The sequence below is a fragment of the Orbicella faveolata genome, unplaced genomic scaffold (genome assembly GCF_042242905.1).
Source record: "Orbicella faveolata isolate gen_17 unplaced genomic scaffold, um_ofav_v1 contig_5, whole genome shotgun sequence".
Taxonomy (NCBI): Eukaryota; Metazoa; Cnidaria; class Anthozoa; order Scleractinia; family Merulinidae; genus Orbicella; species Orbicella faveolata.
Window position 1 is genome coordinate 355,611 of NW_028301580.1, and position 20,967 is coordinate 376,577.

The window sequence follows — 20,967 nt, forward strand, 5'->3', positions numbered from 1 at the left end:
TACATGGAAATGTATTATCTAAAAATCATAAAAATAAGGCAAGGCAGGCCGTGGTGATTTTTTTTCCATACAAATCTTGTAAATTTAAATAAGTCACACTTTACCATTTTTAAATAAGTACCGAAATGTCTCAGTGTAGTGTATTATGTCACTTCTTTTTGATGTTACCCGGTGAGTGGTTGTAGAAACTTGACCAGATAACAGATGTCAATGGCAGCCATTTTTGCGTAAGGTTCAAGGGGTCCTTTATCACTTGAAGGCAGTCACAATTTGTTTTTACTTCTTCTTTTTTTTCTTTCTGTTTAAAGATCTCAGAAAACACGGAGAGAAGAAGAAAAAGGGCCTCTGAGCAACTCAGGGCTGACATTACAAATGGAAAGGCGAGGGGAGAAAACCGGGTACATATTGAATTTTCACGGGATTCCTACAACGCTAGTCATTTTTAGGACAGGTATGTCTCTTTGTTAAAGGCCAAAACAAGTGGAAGGGTATCGCCCGACCGCAACATTTCGTCACAGAATACACGAAAAATGAATCCTGGAGTAAACAAAATTCTGCTTTTGGGTTACAGGTGGCTGGAATATCTCAAAGAATCGACCCAAGAATATTGGAAAGAATACAAGCTTTAGCCTGGGATGGTTTCCGAGATGTAAACGAGATGAAACGCCACATCCATATGTATGTGAAGAATAGTCTATTTCCGGAAAGCGCGCCTCCCCCGAAGTCTAAAAAACGCTTCTGCCCTTGCAAGAGCACCATAAAAAATCACATGTGCAATGCAGTTATCAAACAGCGTTTGGCAAAGGTTGACCAGGCGAGCGTCATTGAAAAAAATCAAAGTTTAGCGAGCTGAAAACGAGGGAGCTTTTTTCGAATTTCGTCTCTCTCTTGACCCAGAATTCAAGGATGCCGCTGTGGACAGTGAAGGCAGTGTTGAAGAAGGCGAACTGGAAGACGACGATCTGGAGAAAATGAAAGTGGACGATAGCACCTTGAATAAAGGCCTGCTATTCGTCCACCGGACGAGCTGCCAACGACGTTTCCTTAACAGATACGGGAATGAGCTGTCCCTTTTAGGTGACATCTATAGTACAACGAAATATTCTCTGCCCTTCTATTTCCCAGTTGTAAATACGAATATGGAATACAAAGTTGTAGTTTCGTTTGTAACACAATCGGAGACCACTGATGCTGTTAAAGAGGCTTTGTCTGTCATTAAGAAGTGGAATCCTGATTGGGCTCCAAAACACTTCATGGTTGATTATGCTGAAGAAGAGATTTCGGAAGTGGAAGATCTTTTTCCCAGGTACCTTTGAAATGAGTGGAAATTGGTAATATCGTGAGGTTTCTTTTGTTTGTTTGTTTGTTTTGTTCTTGTTGTTTGTTGAAATATACTTTAGGAACATCCCTGGTCATAAAATAGCTTAGGAACAGCGCATACAGAAGAAAAACAGTTCAGCGCATGCCCGCAATTGCAATAATGTGTAGATCGACGTGTTGATCGAGACTGCCTTATATTTGACAATAAAACTAATTCTCTTTTATTAGGATGTCTGGTCTACATATGTGACTTTCATAGAAAGCAAGCGTAGGAGCGTTGGCTGTCAAAAATCAGCAACGGAAGGAGCCATTTAAAGACGAAAGCCCTAGCTGCAATGAGAAGGATTGCCCGCGCAAGCACAGTTGAGGTGGTCGAGGAGAAGGTGCAGCTACGTAAAGACGACGAAGAACTTTGGGGACAGTCTCTCTTTAGAAAAAGGTTTGAAAAAACTAGGCTGAGACAATACTAGGCCCATTTAAGTCCATTGTCCGTTGTACAATACAATTTTTCCCCACTGTTTGTTAGTGTAAGTTTACCTCTGGCGACTTGAATTCATTGTTTCATTTTTAAGGGTATATCTCTTCAACATTTTCCAGATTCAAGACAAGTCGGAAAACGGAATTTATTCAAAGTGATATGTATGACTACCGGGTAATGTTAGTTCTGAAAAGAACTGTCGTTGGTGACTTATGTCTCGACATACTAAGCGGAAGTCTCCTTCAGAGTCAAGCGACTCACTTGACTCTGAAGATGATAACAGTTCCTTTCCGGACAAACCATCACCTGGATGATCACCCTAGATGAACTACTGATACTCCTGGGTTCAAACTGTTTCTTATAAAATGGACTACCTAGTAAGGCATGCGCTAAAATAAGAACTACATGCCTGTGGCGTTTTGTTTCTCATCACATTCTACGCGTAATCCGCTACAACAAAACTACACCAGGTTTATACTCATTCTTTTTGTTTCTGTTTTTCAGCGCTGGGTTTGGGCATACCGCAAAGACAGAATACTTCTCAATGTCAACACCAACAATGGCTCCGAACGCCAAAACTTAGGTTTTAAATCAGACAGATTTGGTGGGAAGACAGAACTCTTCCTTGAGTACCATGCTAAGCATTCTGATATAGGAGTTTCTCCCAAAAAGCTGCGACAGGCAATACACTAGTTAAAGGTCATAATATCAGTCTGTAATATCACGTCGTTTAAGTTCCTTGTGTCCATACGCCTGTAAATAAGAATCCCGGCCCACAATTTTTTTTTTCGAAATTGCCTCTTCTGTTTTGTTCACAGGGTCATTCCAGAGGTCAAACCACCACTTATTTTCCCTCCCACGGTAGCAAAAAAAAGTAATGGGAAATTAGCGTTTTAACCCTTGGCGGGCCGTAAAAGAGCTTTGAAAAGGAAGTTCCGTTCAGCAACGGTCTGAGGGTAATCACCTCCAGCAGTTTTCACCTTTTAGGCGCATATATCAAAAACATTAGTACAAGTGGCAACAGTAATAACTGATAGAAACGAATAATAAATTGATTAGCCAGTGACCTGTCATTGCTTTGTTGATTGATTGATTATCAATTAGTTAATGATTACTCATTTATGTGTCGGCTGGGTTAAATAAATTTACCTCGAGTTTCAGAAAAAAATTCGTTTCTGTAGTTTTACTCGCCACAGATATGTCGAAAACAATGTTAGACTTCCAGTCAGTACCGCCAGTAAAATGCTGATGTGCCTCATTATCTCCACGACCGTCCTCCCTCGCTTATCAATAACTACTTGGATAGGCTGTCTTCAGCTGTCGAGATAGGGCAAGAATGCATTCAAGTGAGAGATGAAGACCGAGGCACATTTAAAGTTAAAAGCTTGGATCCCAACACCCAGGGTTGCTGGTATTGCTTGTCGTTTGGTGACGATGAAAGAATTCCACATTGTGAATGCGTTGATTGGGAGAAGCACCGCCTTCCTTGAAAGCTCTTCTCAGCTCTGTTTAGGTATTTCAAAGGTTGGGGATTTGACAAATTCCCTGCGCATTGCAGAGAATCTCCTTTGTTAACTTTGGCACATGTTGTCGTGTTTCGTAAAGAGCCAATTGCTAAAATTGATGAGGGAGAGGAAACGGAAGATGCGATACCGGAAAACAAGGTTCATGGCTCAAATGTGATTTTCGATGAAGAGCCTTCAAAACTTCCCGATAAACTGAAATCACGTAAAACGGGGAACACAATTGAAAGTGCAAAGAAGCCATAAAAGAAGTCATATCATTAACTCACATCAGTGTGGATGACACTGAAAGCTTGAAGGAATTGTGCAGCCTTGTACATGATTGTATTAATATCTTGAGCAATGCTGCCCAGAAGGAAGAAGGTCTGGTCTTAGAAAAGCCGCCAACTAAGGGTACTTCCAAGTCAAGTACATCCGAGTCGAGTACATCGAAGTCGAGTACATCAAAGTCGAGTATACTTCCAAGTCAGAAAGTTCAAGTAGCTTTAAGGAGATCCCAACAGCGAAAAGCCGAAACCCGTTGTCTGGACGGCATGGTGAAAGGGCCGAGATAATGAAAAGAAAGTTTAAAGTTAATGTTGATGTGACAGCAGGACAACCCGTCCCTAAGCGTGGCAAAAAGGGTGTGAGTGAACGTGTTATTGAAAGTGAAACTGTATCAATGGATTTAGATTACAAACCTGATCCAGTTACATCTGATCCTAACCCTGTACCAAATTCAACTACTCCCACTGGGGTACTGGAAGCTGAATCCACTACATGTACTAAACCTAATGTTAACCCTGGCGTTGAAGCTGCTCCAAAACCGCAGAGCTAACCTACAGGAGACCCCAACACCCACTGCACTGCAGTATTACCAGCCACTCGCACTGCAGTACCACCAGCTACTCCCACTTCAGTACCACCAGCTACTCCCACTGTAGTACCACGAGCTGCTCCCACTGCAGTACCACCAGCTACTCCCACTTCAGTACCACCAGTTACTCCCACTGCAGTACCACCAGCTACTCCCACCGCAGCACCAACCGCTACTCCCACTTCAGCACCATCAGCTACTCCCACTGCAGTAGCACCAGCTACTCCCACTGCAGTAGCACCAGCTACTCCCACTGCAGTAGCACCAGCTACTCCCACTGCAGTACCACCAACTACTCCTACTACAGTAGCACCAGCAACGCCCACTTCAGTACCACCAGCTGCTCCAAGCTCTGTCCCTTCCAGCACTTGGAATAAACATGACTGTGAGAAATAGGAACTTTTGTGATTATCACATGGAGATAAAATTTTAATATACTGTAATGAAATTGATATAGTGGTTGCACGGACTAAGGTGCGCGTGCTAAGATGTATAGCGGTTGTATTTGAATGTATGCCCGCACAAGTTCCAAGGCTAAGAGACGGTTATATGGCGAGTACAGAATGCGCAATGTACTCGCAATAAAAGACATATAAGAGAATCACGTTATGTAGTAGCCGGTGTGTGTGAGTAGACTTGCCGTGTACAAGCAAGCTGAACGTGAGGATGTCGAGTAATTAAACCGTTGGCTGTTGGACTCTTTGATTGGAAGTTGTTGTCGCTCGCGCGCGTTGCATTTGGTGTCAGAAGTGGGATCGAAGCACGACCAAAGTCAGCTGAAGTTCAGGTCAGATCGTTTTGTTCTAGTATAGATAGTTGTCCTGCGAACGGCTGTTGTGTGGTGCTGTAGTTAAGCTACACGACGAGATATTTTGACTTGTAGTGGCGTGCTGGTTGCTACGAAACACTTTAATTTATGTGGTAGCTGCCGTTGTTTGGTCGTTAAAAAATATATTTTAGGACATTGTTTATTGGTTGCCGTTGTTAGTTGGGGTTGCCGTTAGTTGCTGGCGTGATCCAGGCGACCGTTAAAGTTTAGTTTAGTAGCGTTGATTGAACATTGAGCTCCTTTAGGATGGCCGCGGCTGATCGGAGTTATTGCGAAGTCCAGTTGGGTGCGGAAGAAAATTATTGTGGCGAGAAACGAACAGGGGAATTGGGAAGAATTCGAACGATCTGTTTGCCTATAATTTATAAGATACTTTGAATAAATATGGACAAATTCGAATAAATAAATATGAAAATTAAAAGATGAAAATAAGAGGAAAAGACTTTAGGCAGAGTTCTGAGTTCTGCAGTGACTGATATCACCTTGGATCGGGAAGAAAAAAACAAAAGATAAAAAAGAAAAGAAATCATTACAACACTGGGTATTGCGTACCTGTAACCCAACCAATTGCAAACTCCGCTGAACACGGCTTAAGGTGGCTGAACACAGTTTTTGATACCTGTGTTTGATTCACCTTTTTCTATAAAAGCCTTGTTCCCACGGTCGCCAAAAATGGCAGCAACCAAGTAAACAACACAAGCTTTGGTTTTTTAATCGTTAAGCTGACGTATGTGTAGAAAATCTAGTCATTAGATTTTCTTTATATTTTGCATGCAACAAGCTTGTAACGATACTCACAAGTCAACAACATTTTGATAATAATTTAACAGAGGGATCTTTAATTATCCCTTGTTGAAGGTTTAGTGGAATATCTAGAATTTCCTTTCCTAAAGTTCAGTTTTTTTCAATACTCCAGTTACTTATTTCCTAAAGCACTTTCGTGCCAAATTTCGCGAAATTCTAATGAGTGGTTCTCGAGAAATAGGCATATTCCCGAGATAGCAATTTTCTATTCAATCGTAATTTCTTGACTTACTACTCATGCGTTGCATTTAACTAGGTTCTTTCGGTAACAACGAAAAAGCTGAGAACTGCTGGGTTCCTTGTATCGTTACCTTTTCTAACATATCTTTGTAATAAAAGATTAGAACTGTTAATACACTGCGTTCTATTATAGAGAAAAATAACACAGAGAGCGGATGTTGAGTAAATAAAATGATCGCTCAATCGACGGCATGTTTGTTTTTTGCAGACATTGTGCGCGCGCTGAATCGTATTGGCAAAAGTGCGCGCGAAAACTGTATTCGGCCACCTTAACTACACTTATCAGACGAGTCGCGGTGCTGTCTTTGTGGTGTAATGGTTCCACGTTAAACACAGTATTATATTTCTACGATCTCTCAGAAGATAAAAAAAAAAGAAAGAAAGAAAGAAAAAACAAATTTTGAAGCCCACTAAAATTACGATCGTAAATACCACACTGAAGATCAGTTTTAGGTCTCGTGAAAGATAAATAATTATAACATACCGTGCGGTAGTCCTATCTAATTTCTATTGAGCCATCAGGAACAAAATCTCTACGTAAGCACGGCCGTGCGTCTGATAAGATGTCATGTGCAGTTTCAATTTACCTGCAAAATTTCCGTCGACTTTAGTGCAAGTTCCTTTTGTTTAAGTTTCCGCAATGTGAAGATTATTCTGAACAATCCAAACTCTACTTCGAGTCTTTAACTTTTGCCAAGCTAAGATGTTTACTTAAACGTGAGTATTTTGACTTTGTTTGTCTACATTTTCATCCAGTATTTTTGACTTTGTCTGCCTACATTTTCATTATAATTAATTCGAAGAAGCGAATTTTTCATCGACAATTTTAGAAACCAAGTTAAGCGTTTTCGCTCAACCGTTGCTCATCTGATTGTGGCGTGTTAGGATCCTAATGGCCTTTGTTTTTCTTCACCGTGCATTGTGAGAACTTTGCAGTCAATCACAAATAAACATGTATTACCGCCTAAGTTGTTGTCGCCATGTTATAAAAAAATTGGTTCATGCTTTTAGCTGTGCGTATATCGAGTTATGGATGCACTTGGGAAGTTTGGAGAGCACTCAAGAAGCTAGAGTTGCTCTCGGCTGTCACCTCGAGCAACTCTTACGCTTCTTTTGTGCTCTCCAAACTTCCCACATGCATCCATAACTCGATATACGTACACTTAGCATATACGTACATATACGTACATATATACGTAGATATACGTACTTACGTATACGTGCACATAGCGCTCGCTGCTCCTACCTAATTCCTATTGAGCCATCATGAACGATCTGTGCGTATATAAGCTGACCTGTGCAGTATTAATTTAGCTGCAATATTTTCTTTGAGTTCAGTGCAAGTTCCTTTTTTTTCGGCAATGTGAAGATTATTGTGAACAATCAAAACTCTACTTAGAGCCTTTGACTTTTGCCAAGCTTAGATGTTTACTTTTAAAAGGACGTTCACGCTAATTGTTTCTGTGCATCCTTACTGCGCACACAAATTCTCACGCCATATCATGCATGAGAGCGCGCGCTAAGTAATAAAATGAACAATGATAGGGCAGATGGCCATTGCTATAGCTTTGCCTGAATTTAACTATCTTGAAAGTTCGGTGATGCCTTTGTTTCTTTTGATGGATCATTTTTCCACCGATTTTCCATGTTTAGCGAAAAAATTAAGAAAATCTATTGACTAGAAGTTTGAATTTTTTGCAAAATGCACCATCAAATTCCGTTCTCTTTAGCTCTTCGTTTCTCTGTGCGACGGTTCCAAATGCCTCTTGAACGGTTAAGTTTTGTGAAAACCTTGGTAACATTTCGAATTATTTACGCAACAGACCCACTTCTACAAAATATGACTAAGATCGTTTGCCTCCGTTGACTCACCTTCGAAATTTTTAACTATAAACCCCTATCGACCATGCTGAATTACGTGCGCCAATTTTTCAAAATCAGGGTAGTTTTCCACACACTTTATCTCTGAAACGAAGTTGGTGACCCCCAACTTTTTTACATTTCTGACACAAGTATTTCATTATCTGACTGCAGTAAAAATTTAGCATAATGGCGGCAAGACGTTTGACATGTGCTCCGAAAGAAAGTTCATTTTCTTCCTCGAATACGTTGCGAAAGTCAGCTTCTTTGCCGGATATTTCAATGTTATGTACTAATCCAACGAATGACGGCAGTTTTCTTGTGAAAGATACTCATCCCTGCGAATATCTTGTTGAATCTGGCAATGGTGGGACGAGTAACAACGAACAACTACTTCGAACAGCCCTAAAAGGAAAAGAACTTAAAAACCTTAGCCTTAAAGAACTCAAGTCTGAACTTGACATGCGAGGTTTAACTAAAGCAGGGAATAAAGCCGCTTTGTCTGAGAGACTGAAGTCAGCAATTTTGAACGAAGACTCTCGCCCGAGTGCTACCAACAAGAGCGTTGCTAAAGACATCGAGGCTGTCAAGACTAATGATGATCAACCCGAGGTTAGAAATTGTCCATGTTATCATCGTCTCAGTCCTCTTATTGAAGATCTAAAATCTGAGACGCGTGACATCAAACAAAAAATGTCCTGCTCGGATGATCGTCCTGCTGAAGCAGGTTTGGAGTCGTCGATCAAAAGGTTTAAAGAAGAAAACGACTATTTACGTACACAGATGGCCGCCATGAGCGAACGTTACGACCGTATAAAAGAGGAGCGAGATTCCTTAAAACTCGCTGCTTCAATTATTTCCAAAGATCTGTACCAACAAAGCCGAGAGAACATTTCAGATAATACGCCATCGTCGGCAAATTTGCTTAGTTCAAAGTCATTAATTCAAGATGAAATTAAGGATCAAGAGTCTCAAGAGAACGCTAATGACTGGAAAACTGTTAAAACTGGTGTTAACAAGAAACAAAGAAGGTCCTCAACTGGAACGAAATCTAAATATACTTCCACGAACAACAAGCCTAACCCTACCGACAGCGAGGCTTCAGCACAGAATGACGAGCGGATAACAGTTGTTGTCGGAGACTCCCTCATAAAGAATGTTCATGGTATAAAAGTTGCTAAAACCGTGGGTCACCGAGTAGTTGTCAAGCCATTCCCTGGAGCTAACATTCATGACATGAAATCACAAATTATTCCTACGATTGAAAGATCCCCCGACCAAATTTGTTTGCATGTGGGCACCAATGATTTGAGATCTTCTCCGCCGAATGACCTCGCGGATGCTATTGTTAACTTAGCCAGAGAAATTGAGGGTGCGTGTGAGGCAGAGATAATCGTATCTGAACTAACAACGAGGAACGATGCCTACGGTGATGCAGTCAAAGCTGTTAACCGACGCCTGAAGCAATTTTGTAAGCAAAACGATTGGAAACACGTAAGCCACTCAAACATTACCTCAAAGGAACTTAACAAAGGCGGACTCCACTTAAATAAAGAAGGTAACGAACTGTTGCAAAGAAATTTTATACATTTTTAAGGAATAATTGATCCCCGAGTTCCATGAATGTCGAGTCTAATGTTTCAACAAATTTGTTGGATCCTGTTTTAATTAATGAAAATAATCATACCTCTTCCCCAACGGCCACTTTTTCAAATATCTCTTATTCTCTACCGCCTGGACGCGGTTTTAAAATTGCCGGTTTAAATATCAATAGTCTTACAAAGCATATTGATGAACTTAGAATTCTTCTTGATGATTATTCTATTCATATTCTCTCACTTAACGAAATCAAACTTGATGAATCTATCAAAAGTTGTGAGCTCCATGTTCCAGGCTATGAATTAATTCGTCGTGATAGAGATAGAAATGGTGGAGGTGTGTGCTTCTACTTAGAAACTTCGATTAATTTTGTGGTTCGTTCTGATTTGAATGTAGTTAACCTTGAAAATTTATGTCTAGAAATTCGTAAACCCAATTCAAAGCCATTTTTTGTAATCACTTGGTACAGACCTCCTTGTTCCTCGATAGAGTCATTTTTGTATTATGAATCACTTGTCGGTAAATTAGATTCCCTTGGCTTTGAATATTACTTAGTAGACGATTTTAACTGCAATTTGGCCTCTCCCCATTATGATACGAATACTCGTCGTTTATGTGAAATATCTGATTTATATGGGCTCCAACAACTCATCATTGAACCGACCCGTATAACTGAATCCTCATCAACATTAATTGACTTAATCTATACGAACTATGTTGGCAGGGTAGTCTGCGCCGCTGTCTCTCATATTGGCATCAGCGATCATAGCCTTATTTATGTTTATCGTAAACTATCTCCCGATTTCCCATCAAAGGGGCATTCTACCATGATATCTTACAGAAATTTTCAAAACTTTAATCGTGGAAAATTTCGCAACGATATCTTTCAACAAGACTGGAGCTGTAATTCTGATGATCCAAATATTTCGTGGGCTGACTGGAAAGCAAAATTTCTGAGCATTGTCAACATTCATGCTCCATTTAGAACTAAACGTATAAGATCACATAAGGCACCCTGGATCAACTCAGACTTGAAGAAAGGTATGCGTGATCGTGACGCTGCCAAGAGAAAAGCTGTTAAGTCAAATGATCCATGCGATTGGGCAAAGTATAAAAAGCTGCGAAACTCACTAAATAATAGGATCAAAACTGCTAAGGCATCTTATTTTTCGAAAGCTTTTATGCAATTTGAGAGCAACTCTAAGAAAACTTGGCAAACAATTAATGAACTTACATCTCGCCGTAAAAGCAATGAGACTGTGAAAGAACTAAAAGTAAATGACGCTGTAATCAATAATTCTAGTGAAATTTCAGATACTTTTAATGACCATTTTTCGGCAATCGGGCCCAGACTTGCCAATGAAATACCTCCAATAGGTCAAAATGATGATTCGAATTACACTAATTTTATCACTTGTAACAATAAAACATTCCATTTCTGTCCAACTAGCAGTAATATTGTTTTTTCTCATCTAAACAAATTATCTAGATCTAAAGCAACAGGTCTTGATAACATTTCTGCTAGATTAATCCGTGAATGTGCTGATCTTATTTCGGTCTCTTTATCTGACCTCTTTAACAAGTCTTAGACTTCTGGTATATTTCCTGACGATTGGAAATGTGCTAGCGTTACTCCGTTGTTTAAGCAGGGTGAGCGAACTGATCTAAATAATTATCGGCCAATTTCAATCATTCCAGTAATTGCTAAGGCATTCGAGAGGATCGTGTATGACCAGCTATATAGCTTTCTAACTAAAGAGGACGTAATTTCTAAACAACGGTCGGGCTTTCGCTCATTGCATTCGACTATTACTGCTCTATTAGAAGCTACCGATAGTTGGGCGTCTAATATCGATCGCGGAAATGTTAATGCTGTAGTTTTTCTCGATTTAAAAAAAGCGTTCGACATTGTTGATCATGAAATTCTTTTAACTAAAATGAACCTTTACGGAGTTCAAGGAATAGCTCTTGACTGATTCAACTCATATTTAACTAACCGTACACAACGATGTCTTGTTAATGGTTCTCTTTCTCAAACCTGGCGCTAAAATGTGGGGTACCTCAAGGAACAATCCTAGGTCCCCTATTATTTCTTATTTACATTAACGACTTGCCCAACTGCTTATCATCATGTCAGCCTAGGATGTATGCTGATGACACCCACATCACATATGCGGGAGCTGATCTGAGCTCTATACAGTCTAATCTAAATCACGATCTAAGTAATTTAAACAAATGGCTTACTTCTAACAAACTTACTTTAAACGCGACTAAAACTGAATTTATGTTAATTGGTCCCAGACAAAGATTGAGTACCCTTCCAGATACACTTGAGCTCTCAATTAATAATGTTCCAATAAATCGTGTCTCCTCAGTCAAATCGCTCGGTGTGTTGATCGACGACAACCTAACTTGGCAAACCCATATTGATAAATTGTCTAAAAAGATTGCACCTGGGATTGGTACCATAAAACGAGTTAAGCCTTTTGTTCCACCAGCTACACTGCTTTATATATACAGTGCTCTAATTCAACCTCATTTTGACTACTGCAATCTTGTGCAACTCTCTGGAACAGCCTACCCTGCAATCTCAGGATGATAAAAACCTTTAATCAATTTAAAAGCAAAGTTAGACACGGCATTCAAGGAAAACAGGATTAGTTTAATATTTAAATTAGGATTTACTATTTCAATTTTTATTAATTAGTATTTAGCATGGACTGTTTATTAGTAGTTTATTAGTATTAATTTTTAAATATTAGTATTACCTGATGACTTTTAACCGTGTATAAAGAAATGTTAAAGAAAGAAAGAAAGAAAGAAAGAAAGAAAATCTATCGACTGGAAAATTTTTGTGCGAACTTCCTTAAACTTGAGTATTTTGACTTCGTTTGTCTACATTTTTATTGAAAATTTTTGACTTTGTTCGCCTAAATTTTTTTATTATAATTAATGACATCTTAAAAACCAAGTTAAGCGTTTTTGTTCAACCGCCGCTCAACTGACTGTGGCGTGTTAGGATCCTAATGACCTTGTTTTCCTTTACCGTGTATTGTGAGAACTTTGCAGTCAATCACAAATAAACTTGTTTTAGCGCCCAAGTTGTTGTCGCCATGTTATAAAAGAATTGTTTCATGCTTTTAGCTGTTCGTATTTCGAGTTATGGATGCACTTGGGAAGTTTGGAGGGCACTCAAGAAGCTAGAGTTACTCTCGGCTGTCGCCGCGAGCAACTCTTACGCTTCTTTCGTGCTCTCCAAGCTTCCCCCGCGCATCCAGAACTTGATATACAAACGATAAGCATGAAACAATTCTTTATTACAAAATCGTATATCGACGGAACGCTCAAACGTTTCGCATGGGGCAATGAATGGGCTAATGCGAGGACGAAGAGGCCGTCAGAAAGTATATGTAAGGGGAGGAAATCGCTGATGTTTGCAGGGAAAATAAAAAGGCATAAGAACAGGAAAGAAAATGAGAACCCGCAATACAGAGATTTGATTACTTGGCCAAGCGTCCACTACTAGCTTTTATGCTCGGACAGGAAGAGATGCTCTAGCTTTAGTATTTTGTCTTACAAGGATCACCGATGACTTCGATTCATGGATGTTTTCTACGGTCTCGCATATTCTTATGTAATTCCTAACCGTTGCGTTTAACAATACTTCTTAACAATGCCAGTGGGCTTTAACTTAATTTTTCGCCTCTCTAGCTCTCCCTCTCCGTGCCTCTTTGTCAATGGGTTGGATGGGGAAGCTTGGAAACTATAGATTAACCGCTTGACGCGGGCTCATAAGCGTTAATTCATCACCATGGCGTAAGTAATTTATTCTGACGTGTGCAAATTAATTGCGCAGCTGATTTGGTGCGGCAGCACGCTTAAAAAAAAGCCCGCTCAATAAATCTCACTGAAGAACGAAAAAGGTTAGCTGAAAATGGGATTTATGGCAAGACAGTTCCTAATTTGCCTGGTTATCGGTTTATTTATCTGCGGTCTTCACCGCAAGGTGTTGTCACATCGAATGTCATATCGTAAGTATTGTTAACATTTTTTCTAGTGTGAAATCCTTCAGTTAAACAAAACTTCCACCCATTTTACAATATGTTAAGTCTTATGCAAAGAAGAAAAACGTTTCAACTCCAAGCGCACGTGCATTTAATTAGAATAAATACATATTACATTTAGAAAACAGACTCAGTTAAGGAAATTTCATGCCTGTCGTTCAAACCGTTAAAAAGTTGAGAGCGCGCGGAGTTCAAAGCGCACGTACATTTAAACGTGGCGACGTTTTCTTCGTAGCCTGAATAAGCTTGAGGAACAGTTATATGGTCGTTTCCTCGTAGAACTAACAACGTGATTTATATAAATTTTTGCCTCATTAGCTTTAAGTCTGGCCATAACATTTTTCTATCTATAGAAAGAGTACGAAATGCAAAATCCTTAGAACGGCTTCCACCGAGCTCCTTTCCTTATTACTTGTTACTCGGGCTTCCGTAGGAGAGCCCGAGTCATAACGTGCAAGCGTTTTGGTCGCCAAAAGGGGGGTCATGGTCCCAGGCGTTCCATGCGTAGACCATGGAGACTGGGACGAGAAACGCGACATTGCTCGCTCTTCGTGGCAGAACGCGGTGTTTTGCGAAGAAAGTTTCGGTGAGAATCGCGCCTTATACGTTCATCTCGCATACAAAGATGTCGATCGTTTTTGGAAAGGGTGGGTCTACGAATTACATTGCTTGAAAGCCAGCCAGGTAAGCAAAGGTCAAGTTCGAAACGTTCTTGTGAGATAACAATTGAGCCGATCGCGGTATGAGTTCAAACTACGAAAACACTGACAAAAAATAGGCAGTCAGTGACTGCCTGTGGCTACTGCTGTTATTATTTAGAACATTGCAGTAAAACACATCATATTGCAATAAAACGAGCTAAATACGAAAACGTTTTTGGACTGGTAGCTCATTAAAAATATGCGACTTATTTCTTGCACCACGCAAGATATGTCGATCTCCAAATTTGTAAAGATAAGACTTTCGGTAACTTGAATTAAATATCTTAGCTCCAAGTTAGTTGGCTTTCTAGTAGGGTGCAGGAAAAAAAAATAACGTGTGATTTTAAAGGTAAATTGCGCGGGAAAATTAAAACTCCTAGAGTGCTGGAAATTGTGCGTGATTAGTGACGAACCAATGTTAACGTTCTTGCCAAGTCCTAAGGAAAATCTGCATTGACGATAGTTTAGCCAAATTTATTTCACCAGTAGTTCAAATATATTTAGCAGTCTTAGCCATCGCCAATTCTTTTAGAAAACTGTGTCTTAATGCTAAAGAAAATCATGTTGCGTGACATGAACTAGACGAGTATGAAACCAAAATAAATAGCAAAACAGAATGCCGCATCACACCTTATAAATGAGTTCCTTTTTAAAAATGCTCCTGCCTTGATTCAATAAATATATGTAGCTTAAATATTTATTCATAAACTGCGTTAAGGGTCGCAAATTCTTGGAAGTTATCCGCAAAAATCACAACTTGAAAGTTTATGCAAATTAAGAGTGTCTGCCTGTAAAAATCAGGCAAATTCTTAATTTCGCGGCAAGGGTCGAAAATTCGATTTCGCTCATATTTTTATGGTAGATAGGCTAGGCCATGACAAAAACTACTAAGTAGTTTTTGTTTTTTGGCAAAATATCCTTTTATTTCAAAGAAAAATGCAAATTACCAAATACCGTTATAATCGTCATTTGACGCGCCATTTTATTAAACAAGTTTGAGAGCGTCGCATGCAAAACCACAATAAGCTTTTGTCTTTAAAACACTCAAATAATTTTGTGGAATGTTTAAATGTGTACTGGTAGACTATGGGTCGATTTTGGGGAATGTTGCGTTGTCTTTTTGGGTGCAAAATAATTAAATTTCGAAGACATGTATTTCATCCACTTAAAAGTACTTCGTAAATATAATTAATTTTCACCATGTGCAAAACCTTCAAATGACTTAAGCTTCTGGTGGTTGAATCGTCGAAGGATGGTCTACAGATTCCTATAAAAATTTCTTTGGGCAAATGTTTGTGAGCGACGCGAGAGCTTTTCAAAGTACGCTAAAAATGCAAATATTTGACCTTCCGTCGTCAAATTTCAACTTACGGCTTCGACATATATTTTAGCATGCGCCACATGTCTTGTCCTAGACTAAGTTGAAATAGACACAGAACTGATAATTTCGAAATGTTCTAACCTTGTTTGCTGTAAAAAGTACAAGTAGGTCCAAAACCCGATTTAACGTGTTTCCCTCAACATTCGTCGTATATAAAGCAGTAAAGTTGTTTTCCGTTTACACTACGTCCGATGTACACCGTCAACTGTCATCGTATTTAATGGTCGCATACCTTGAATCTGTGATCATCTTTCGGCGCATATGATCGCCACTACATCTAAGTCAAAAACGGCTAAGTCATTTGTAGCTAGTTGCTTGCTTTGCACTGCATCAAAATATAATTACGTTTGATCCAGCTGTTGATCGATTGCTGCTTGAATCCTTTCAGCGGTTTCCTTATTTGTTCGTCACGCAATGCTGTCATCCCATTTCAGGTGATAGGGGTAGGACAAGTTTCTAGCCTAGGGCTTGACAAGGAGCGGGTACACAATCTTGATGAGTAGGAAGAGGGAAAATAAAGGAATGAAAAGAAGGAGTAGAGCAAATTTTTTTTCGGTTTACATATAATACAGTTGAACCCCTGTTTTGACAGCGGCCACCCTTAGGGAAATGGGAGATGACCGCTTAATATAAGTTCGCCGCTAAATAGAGGTTGGTGTACCTTGAATATTTTTCACCACCGGGTTAATTTCGTAGTGAACATGGAGTTACGTCAAGACAATCACGATATAAAGAAACGTGTGTTTGAATTATCACTCGTCACCTTCAATTTCGGACTCTTATTTGCAATCAGATCGCCTTTTTCAAAACAAAGTTTTTAAATTTTGGGTGGCCGTGGCCGTTTGATAGAGGTAAAAACAATTTTAAAAAAAAAACCCTCATCGGGACGACCAAAAGATGACCGCAACAGCTTAAAAGAGGTGGCCGGTTAAAATAAAATTTGACAGTTCGCACGAAATCAAACCAAAATAAAACGAAGTCGTCAATTCTTTTTACAGCCTGGCCGAATTTGTTTTCGAATATTTCAAGTTGCGACAGTTGGAGAATGTTAGCGTCTTTTGCAAAGGTTTCTTTTCGGAAATCGCTTTTCGCAACATGATCGTATCCTAATCCCAAACGCGTCATCCAGCGCGCTCGCACTTCCCTCCCTCTCCCACACATGCGTTTTGACACGACAAATCTTTACAAACCCTTCCCCTGGTTTGCAGGGTTTTTTTAGTGTCCGATGTCGCCCGATCTTCGCACGGAAACTACGTCGCAAATTAACGCCTGAAGCGTTTTAGTGAGATTCTGCGATCACAACTGGGAGCTGAGGAATGATTTTTAAAGACTTGTCATGACGGAAAACATGTGTTGGAGAGGGAGGAGAGCGCGAGTACGCGCTGGATGACACGTATGGTACCTGACCCACCTTATACGCACGAACCAATTTTGGGTAAGATTACCTCAGACTCCTTCTTTCCCAACCCTCTTTCACCTTTTAGCCACGGTCATTTGCTTTTACCATGGCCGGAAATGTCTTCCAGAACCCCGCATCTGGCGCTAGACCCCCGTGGTGAGGGGGAGGGGGAGGTGTGAGCTCCCATATGAATGACGGGGGTGCTCGTCGAAGGGGTTTAAAACGCGGTTTTCGTGCCTCTTAGGGTGTTTTGCGTTAAAATGCCCACAGCGGGAGCTTTAGCAGTACCTTTTTAGGGTATTGAGCCAAAAAAAATATGAGATAATGTGTTATGTAAGAATTAGTACCTCCAAGGGGATTAAGAAATTTCAAGCTACGCCTACAAAACAGGATCTTGGTACCTCATAGGGGTTTCTTTAGAAATTTCCGACGAGAGCCACGTCTTTATTATATGGGAGTCTCCCCCCTTCGGGTGCTGGACCTTCTGCTCCACCCTAATCCAAGTTTTGTGCGATGGTTTAGGACATAGTACGGTCATGGTGGGCAAACTTTTCCTTTTGGTGAACTTCGCCGCTCGGCATAAAATCAGCTCGATTTCATCTTTTAGGCTGTTCACAGCCTCTCTATTTATGCATGCGAAAGAAAAAGCGAGCGAGACGAGCGCGAAGCACGCAGGGGTGGGGGGGTAGGGTACGCGAGCGAAGCCAGCAAGAAAAATATTTACCTTGGTCCTCACCCCCTACCCAGTGAAGTCTTCTGTTTTGCGCTGGCGTCCAGCTCTCTCGCGATTCTATCCGCGCGTTCAACGATCGCATAAAAATACGAGAAAATAGAAGGCTGTGAACAGTCTATCCTCTTCAGCCTCGGTAAATTTATTACTATGATTGTTGATAGCCGTATTGCACAAAAGCAACGGAACTAATTCACTTTAACGCCTCTGATCTTTAGTGTTATAACGACAAAGGCTAACAAAAGACTCTGAATATAGTGGCATGGGGGGGAGGGGGGGGGAGTGGAAACAGGGTAACTACTAATTGGTCTGTTTTTCTCACGAATTAGTCACGCTGTGATTTCCTATTTTTATCGTGCTTCTTTGATCTATAATTTTTTTTTTAGCGACTTTTTAAGAAAGTCGTGACTTGGTCTTGCCTCAAGCAACCGAGGCTATGCACACTATGGAACACGATTAACAAAAAAATATATAAAAACATATATTATAACAGATGACGTAATAATCAACTGTAGATTTGACTATTTAGTTTCGTACTACACAACTTGTGTGCAGCACTAATATATATATACAAACGAATAAAACAATAAATAAATTGTTTCACTTATCCTAAGAGTGCTCTATTAAAAATATGCAGGGCAAAATACTAATATAAAAACAAATATTTATATTTGTATTTATATTATATACCCCTACCCGCTAAAATAGGATGCTGTGACAGCATTGTCTGACGATGAAATAACGAACGGCTGTAAAGGATTGTGCTGCGCCGACACGTTTTATAACATCGATCAAACGTAATGTTTTGGTGCAGTGCAAAGCAAGCAACTATCTAACCTAGCCGTTTTTGACTTAGATGCAGTGGTAATCATATGCGCCGAAAGATGATCACAGATTCATGGTATTCGACCATTAAATACGTTGACAGTTGGCGATGTACATCGGACAGACGACTTGACTGCTTTATATGGGACGAATTCCCGTAGGAGGGGGGGGGGGGGGAAACTGCCATATATGGGCTATATAGGTATGTGCCGCTGTGAAGGGTATGGGTTTCAAGCAGTTTACTCTAAAATAGAGTATATAAATCAGAGCGTTCGGGTCTAGAACTGACTAGTTGGTTGAAGATTCTATCTAGCCTAAAGAAACCAGGAATTGCCACTCAAAAATATAAAAAAATCAAAGTGGCAAGTTTAAATTTACGCAAATCAGCCTCAACAGTGTGAATAGATGGGGGGATTTGGGGAGTTTACACTAGTATAGGGTAGCAAAATTCTGCTGAACTAGCTCTGGTATAGGCTAAGGGTTCCAGTGTTCCAGCGGCACATTCCCACCCAGAAATTCCCAAAGTACCTCCAACGGGGACGAATGGTGAGAGGAACACGTTAAATCAGCTTTTGGACCGACCTTTTACAACAAACAAGGTTAGAACATTTCGAAATTATCAGTTCTGTGTCTATTTCAACTTAATAGAGGACAAGACATGTGGCGCGTGGTAAGATACATGTCGAGCTCGTAAATTGAAATTTGACGATGGAAGGTCAAATATTTGCATTTTTAACTTACTTTGAAAAGCTCTCGCGTCGCTCACAAACATTTGCCCAAAGAAATTTTTATAGGAATCTGTAGGCCATCCTTCGACAATTCAACCACTTGAAGCTTAAGTCATTTGAAGGTTTCGCACATGGTGAAAATTAATTATATTTACGAAGTACTTTTAAGTGAATAAAATACATGTCTTCGAAATTTAATTATTTTGCACCCAGAAAGACAACTCAACATTCCCCAAAATCGACCCAGTACACATTTAAACATTCCACAAAATTATTTGAGTGTTTTACAGACGAAAGATTATTGTGGTTTGCATGCGACGCTCTCAAACTTGTTTAATAAAATGGCGCGTCAAATGACGATTTTAACGGAATTTGGTAATTTGCGTTTTTCTTTGAAATAAAAGGATATTTTGCCAAAAACAAAAAAACTACCCAGTAGTTTTTTGCGATGCCCCAGCCTATCTACCATAAAAATATGAGCGAAATCGAATTTTCGACCCTGGCCGAGTTACTTTTCATATTTATGGTCAGGTACTCTTAGGTGCAATGCAATTTGCGCCTTGTCCTACGACTGTTGTTTTCGCGAAGGAGTTTATCTATTCGCTCTCCAAAGGAGATAAGACTCTTGAAAAGGGTTTAAGATCGCAACACGTCTACATCTACATTATGGGCGTCTTGCAAAGGGAGGCATACCCCCATCACTGCAAGACATTAAATAAAAAAATAAAAAGCAGGGTGGGGGGTAAAAAACCTTAGAAATATGTAATAAAATATGTACATAATTTAAAAAGATTACTAAGAAAAGTTAATTAAGATTAAAAAATTAGAACCTAATTAAAATGTCACCATTCTAATCTAAGAGCGTTCTTGAATAAATGACTTTTTTTAACATCTAAAACATCGTTAAGTAAGGCGTTCCATTCTCTAATAGTTCTACAAAGATGTTCAGCTGCACAATTTACTTGGATCGCCACGACGAGTAAACGAACTTCGTACAATTTCTTCTCGCATGTACAATGTAATCGCCATAAGTTGTAAAAAGACCTGGAAAACTCTTTGCAAACAAGTTTTCCTTAAATGCATAAACAGCCGTGTTTCATTCTTTAACCAAAATGGTTTAAACTCACAACTTGCGATTGGATTAGGAGGATACTCAAGGAAGCAGCTTGAATACTTGAATATCTAAACGGAACTCTTGCGCTAAAATATCCAGATTCTCTAATTTGTTTTTATTGTGTCCAATACGTGTTTTCGTAAAGTACGATTTGATACTGCGATACGAAGCCAGAGTCAACGCTCTTAGAGCGTCTTGTTCTACATGCTTTTCAATTTTTATGTTTTTCAGCTAAGCCAGCAAGTTGTGAATCTGACAAGGACTGTTTAAAAGGGAAGGCCAAGTGCTTCCGGAGAGAGTGCCATTGTACAAACTATTGGGATCATGGAGATGGGAAAACTAAGTGTGAGAGTAAGTACAAAAACTTTTCTAACAAAGGAATAGGCAGTGTTTTGAAGAACGTGACCGATCAATGCTTTTAAACTTTTTGACAATTCATTTAATTCTGTAAATTTGAAGTGTCTCAACAATACCGAGTTAAAGTTGTCTTCACTAGAGGGCCGAACCAATCAAAAG

The 20,967-nt window shown here is 39.7% G+C and overlaps 3 protein-coding genes and 1 pseudogene across 3 annotated transcripts in view; all 4 read left to right on the top strand.

Moving 5' to 3' along the window:
• Positions 1-3,874: 3,874 nt before the first annotated feature.
• LOC149095625 (uncharacterized) lies at positions 3,875-4,573 on the top strand (annotated as a pseudogene).
• Positions 4,574-7,425: 2,852 nt separating this feature from the next.
• LOC149095626 (uncharacterized) lies at positions 7,426-9,506 on the top strand. The gene has a single exon (XM_089281840.1). The coding sequence runs from the start codon at positions 8,100-8,102 to the stop codon at positions 9,504-9,506; it is 1,407 nt and encodes a 468-aa protein (XP_089137966.1). The 5' UTR covers positions 7,426-8,099.
• A 23-nt stretch (positions 9,507-9,529) lies between these two features.
• On the top strand, positions 9,530-11,098 carry LOC149095627 (uncharacterized). Its single transcript, XM_089281844.1, has one exon. The coding sequence runs from the start codon at positions 9,530-9,532 to the stop codon at positions 11,096-11,098; it is 1,569 nt and encodes a 522-aa protein (XP_089137970.1).
• A 2,345-nt stretch (positions 11,099-13,443) lies between these two features.
• The window catches only part of LOC149095628 (protein kinase C-binding protein NELL1-like), a 31,514-nt gene continuing 23,990 nt past the window's right edge, over positions 13,444-20,967 (top strand). Inside the window, exons 1-2 of the mRNA XM_089281845.1 lie at positions 13,444-13,540; positions 20,683-20,802. Coding sequence (XP_089137971.1) covers positions 13,444-13,540; positions 20,683-20,802 — 217 coding nt within the window. The remainder of the gene's footprint in view (positions 13,541-20,682; positions 20,803-20,967) is intronic.